The sequence below is a fragment of the Corylus avellana genome, chromosome ca7 (genome assembly GCF_901000735.1).
Source record: "Corylus avellana chromosome ca7, CavTom2PMs-1.0".
Lineage (NCBI taxonomy): Eukaryota > Viridiplantae > Streptophyta > Magnoliopsida > Fagales > Betulaceae > Corylus > Corylus avellana.
Genome location: NC_081547.1, coordinates 16,760,155 through 16,765,318, shown reverse-complemented (window position 1 = coordinate 16,765,318; position 5,164 = coordinate 16,760,155). Strand labels below are relative to the sequence as shown.

The following is a 5,164-nucleotide window of genomic DNA, read 5'->3' as shown; positions in this document are numbered from 1 at the left end:
TGTTGGTTCTCTTAAGCTTTCTAATTGACCTTTGTAGCGAGTGTTAAGTCAATGACTCCCAACCCAGGTGGTTTTAGGGCATTAGGTGTAGAGACACCCCTAAGGACCTACTAACTCGAGTCAAAAAGGCTACAAAACCAACTAACCATGACAATGATCAAATCCAAATTTTTCACCTTTTGACGTGAACACTCAGTGCTTTGAAACAAGAGGTCCAGTTACTCAGTGAAAAGCCATCAATGATCATTTATTTCACTTCTTTTTTTCTTTTCTTTTTTTCTTTTTTTTTTTTCAATATATATGCCAAGCGTCATCTAATAGTTCATCCAATTTCATCCAAGATGCAAAAACACACACATTAGACCTTATGTCATTCCTCACAAATTACGTGCTAATGTGCTTGTGTGATCAGATCAAACATGTGATTTTTCAACTGGCTTAAGCAAGTAACCAAACTAATAGATTCACTCATCAGATCATGTGTTCAAAACTTTAAGCTCACTGATGAATTCAAGCCTCAATTCTTCCTAGATCAACCTAAAATTTTTGAGCAACAAGAACATGCATAAAGATATATATATATATATATTTTTTTTTTATACAACACACAAACAACATGAAATTGGGACAAAGTGTGTGAACATGTGTGCCCATACCCCCAAACTTAAATGACACATTGTCCCCAATGTGTCTAGATTAAGGAAAGAATGTACCCAGGAGATGGTGGACATAGTCGTGGAAAGCATGGCTCGTAGCACACCCCAAACTTGAATTGAAGCACACTTGCCCCTGCAAAATAATCAAACACACAAACAAGTGAAAAGCATCAACACTAAAATGAATGAAAACAAAAATAACTAGGAGATGCTGCCAGGTGCGCTCGATCGCACTATCAGAGTGCGGCAGCCTCACAGATGGAGACCTGCGCTCGATCGCATGTGTGGTGCGATCGATCGCAGTAACAGAATGGAAAAGAAATGACAAAATACCAAAAACACCTAAAATACTAAACACAAATGAAAACACAACAAAATATAACTTAAACAACAACAAAAAATAAAAGGATATGCTATAGGGTGCCTCCCATGAGCGTTAAGTTTTACGTCTTCAGCCAGACTGTGGTCCTCTCTCAATGTGGTCTAGAAGTGGATGCTCCATTTTGGATGGAGTGGAGTGCCAAATCTTCATCTCTTGGTACTAAATTTACTTCAAGATATGGCTTGACTCTGTGTCCATTGACCTTGAATGATTGGTCGGTTTGAGGGTCGTGAATTTCCAAGGCTCCATGAGGGAATACTGGGGTAACAATGTAGGGCCCAGACCATCTTGATTTAAGCTTTCCAGGGAAGAGTTTCAATCTTGAATTATAGATCAAAACCTTCTGTCCTACTTGAAACTCCTTCCTGATCAGTTGTTTGTCATGGTATGCTTTGGTTCTGTCCTTGTAGAGTTTGGCATTCTCATATGCATCACGCCTTAATTCCTCAAATTCATTTAGTTGGAGCTTCCTTGTGTCGCTAGCTTGCTTCATATCGAAGTTAAACTTCTTGATGGCCCAATATGCTTTGTGTTCCAATTCCACTGGTAGATGGCATGCTTTCCCAAAGACCAATCGATATGGAGACATACCGATAGGTGTCTTGTAAGCAGTCCTGTAAGCCCATAGTGCATCATTCAAGCGTAGTGACCAATCCTTCCTATTGGGGTTGACTGTCCTTTCAAGGATGCCTTTGATTTCTCTGTTGCTGATCTCTACTTGGCCACTGGTTTGAGGATGATATGGAGTGCCAACCTTATGAGTGATGCCATATTTCTTCATCACAGAAGTAAAAGCATAGTTGTTAAAGTGACTTCCCCCGTCATTAATGATTGCCCTGGGTGTTCCAAATCTAGCAAAAATGTTTTCCTGCAAAAACTTCACAACCACTTTGTGATCATTAGTCCTTGAGGGGACAACCTCGACCCATTTAGACACATAATCCACTCCCACAAGAATATATGAATAGCCAAATGAATGAGGGAATGGTCCCATGAAGTCAATACCCCACACATCGAAGAGCTCTACAACCTGAATATTTTGTAATGGCATTTGATTTCTAGAAGAGATGTTACCTGTCCGTTGACATTTATCACAAGAGCTGCAAAACAAGAAAGCGTCTTTAAACATATTGGGCAAATAAAAACCAGATTGTAATACCTTAATCGCTGTTCTTTTTGCCTCAAAGTGTCCACCACAAGCAAACTGGTGACAGTGCTGCAAAATACTCAAGTGCTCATCTTCTGGGACACATCTTCTAATGATTTGATCAGGGCAGAATTTGAATAAATAGGGGTCGTCCCAATGGTGTTGTCGGGATGTCGATATCAATCTCTTCCTTTCTTGGCTAGACATATCTGGGGGAAAGACCTTGGCAGTGATGTAATTCACTATATCTGCATACCATGGGAGTTGGATATCAACTACGAACAACTGCTCATCTGGGAAATTTTCATTTAGTGGGAGCTCATCTCCTTCCTCCTCATGGAGTAATCTGGATAAGTGATCTGCCACCACATTTTCACTGCCCTTCTTATCTCTAATCTCAAGGTCAAATTCTTGTAGTAGTAATACCCACCTGATCAGTCTTGGTTTGGCGTCTTTCTTGGTAAACAAATATCTCAACGCAGCATGATCAGTGAATACAATAATCTTAGAACCAATTAGGTATGACCTGAACTTCTCCAAAGCAAATATAACAGTTAATAATTCTTTCTCAGTAGTAGAATAATTAAGTTGTGCATCATTTAATTTTCTAGAGGCATAATAAATGGCATGAGGTACCTTATTGATCCTTTGACCCAAAACGGCTCCCACGGCAAAGTCACTGGCATTACACATGAGCTCAAAGGGTAAGCTCCAATCAGGTGCTCGCATAATTGGTGCAGAAGTGAGCAGCATTTTTAGTGTGTTGAAGGCCGTCATGCATTCTTTGGTCCAGTCAAACTTGGCTTCCTTCCCAAGCAATGCACAGAGGGGTCTAGAGATCTTGGAGAAATCCTTGATAAACCTTCTATAGAATTCGGCATGTCCAAGAAAACTCCTTACCCCCTTGACTGTCAGAGGTGGGGGAAGTTTGGAGATGATTTCTATCTTGGCCTTATCCACTTCTATGCCCTTGCTTGAAATAGTATGACCCAATACAATGCCTTGTTGAACCATGAAGTGGCATTTTTTCCAATTGAGCACTAGGTTGCATTCTTCACACCGCTTTAGAACGTTTTTCAAATGGTGTAGACATTCATCAAAACTACACCCAAAAACACTCAAGTCATCCATAAAGACCTCAATGGTTTTCTCTACCATATCTGAAAAGATACTCATCATGCATCTATGGAATGTAGCAGGGGCATTACATAAACCAAATAGCATCCTTCTGTAGGCGAATGTGCCAAAAGGACATGTGAAGGTGGTCTTCTCCTGATCCTCTAGTGCTATTGCAATCTGATTATAACCACTATATCCATCCAAAAAACAGTAGTGGCTATGGCCAGCTAATCTCTCTAGCATTTGGTCGATGAATGATAATGGAAACTGGTCTTTTCTTGTTACCTTGTTCAGTCTTCTATAATCGATGCATACCCTCCACCCAGTGGTTACTCTTGTTGGTATCCGTTCATCATCGTCCTTTTTCACCACTGTGATCCCACTTTTTTTTGGCACTACTTGAACTGGGCTGATCCATTTGCTGTCTGAGATGGGATAGATGATGCCCACATCTAGTAGTTTTAATACCTCTGCCTTGACTACCTTCTTCATGTGTGGGTTGAGTCTTCTTTGTGCATCCCCTAGTTGGCTTTGCTTCGTCTTCAAGGAAGATTTGGTGCATGCACTTAGCTGGACTTATTCCTTTGATGTCAGCAATGGTCCATCCCAAGGCTGTTTTATGTTCTCTCAACAGTAATGATGACTGGTAGTGTCCGGTTTTCTCCTCAGTATGCATATTTTAAGTGCTCTGGTAATTGCTTCAAATCCAGCCTAGGTGCCTGTACAATAGAGGGAACAAGAGAGGTGTTAGTGGGCTCAAGAATTTCAAAGGGATGAGTATACTTGCCTGAGTATTTAGGAGAGGCCTCAAGGTGATGCACTGTTTCCATAACATCATTGGTGATCTCTTCCAGTTCTGACTCAATATCCTGCCTTGTGAGACTCTGGGAAAGGGTAGCTTCCAATGGATCTTTATGATGGTCCTGCAAAACTGTCTCACTAACATTTTGGATTACACAAACATCAAAACATTCCAAATCTTCTTGAGGTCCTTTCAATGCATCGAATATTTTGAATTCGATTGTCTCACCATTTACCTTCATACTCACCATACCCTTTTTCACCCCTATTGTAGTATCGGCAGTTCTCATAAAGGGTCTTCCTAAGATAATAGGTAATGGTGATGGCATAGGGAATTCTTCCACATCTAATACAATAAAATTAGCAGGTAAAATAAATGTTCCTACCTTTACCAACACATCCTCCAGTATACCTCTTGGTCGTTTGATGCTTCTGTTTGCCAATTGCAAGGTGATAGAGGTTGGTTGGAGCTCCCCCAATCCTAGCTTTTCATATATAGTGTAAGACAGCAAATTCACCCCTGCTCCTAGATCCAGTAGCGCCTTTTCAAAGGAATGGTCTCCTATCCTGCAGGGAATGGTAAAGCTACCTGAATCTATTAGCTTTGGTGATAATTTCCTTAACAAGACTGCACTTACCTCTTCTGTTAAGGCCACTGTCTCATACTCCTTAAACTTCCTTTTGTTAGTGCAACAGTCCTTTAAAAATTTGGCATATGAAGGAATTTGTTTAATTGCATCTAATAAAGGAATGTTGATTTCTACTTTCCTTAAAGTTTCAAAGATATCTTTGAGTTGCTCTTCCTTCTTTGGTTTGGCTAGCCTTTGAGGAAAGGGTGGTGCATTTACCTTCTCCATTTTGTTTACCTTGGAAGTTGATGGTCCTTCTGGAGTTTCTTGAGGTGGCTCTTCAGTTCTAATGACCTTGCCATTTTTGAGAACTGTGATTGCTTCCAGCTACTGATGACCTCCTAGATTGGGAAATTCTCCCTGCTTTCTTCACTCAGCTTCTTTGCCAATTGCCCCATTTGCACTTCTAGTCTTTGAATGTCTTGATCGG

General features: G+C 40.5%; 1 protein-coding gene across 1 annotated transcript; it reads right to left on the bottom strand.

The window, feature by feature from the left end:
* Nucleotides 1-696: 696 nt before the first annotated feature.
* On the bottom strand, nt 697-5,036 carry LOC132187936 (uncharacterized). Its single transcript, XM_059602357.1, has 7 exons — nt 5,029-5,036; nt 4,335-4,451; nt 4,092-4,243; nt 3,174-3,420; nt 2,361-3,059; nt 1,208-2,063; nt 697-789 (listed from the first exon to the last, which is right to left on the bottom strand). The coding sequence occupies exons 1-7, from the start codon at nt 5,034-5,036 to the stop codon at nt 697-699; spliced, it is 2,172 nt and encodes a 723-aa protein (XP_059458340.1).
* Nucleotides 5,037-5,164: the final 128 nt, after the last annotated feature.

What these genes read in the sequence shown, in the direction of transcription:
- LOC132187936 (XM_059602357.1), bottom strand. An exon ending in GGTGAGTATGAAGGTAAATG is followed by an intron (nt 4,244 to 4,334) that starts GTGAGACAATCG and finishes CCAAAATGTTAG; the next exon opens with TGAGACAGTTTTGCAGGACC. An exon ending in GGCCTCTCCTAAATACTCAG is followed by an intron (nt 3,421 to 4,091) that starts GCAAGTATACTC and finishes TTGGCACATTCG; the next exon opens with CCTACAGAAGGATGCTATTT.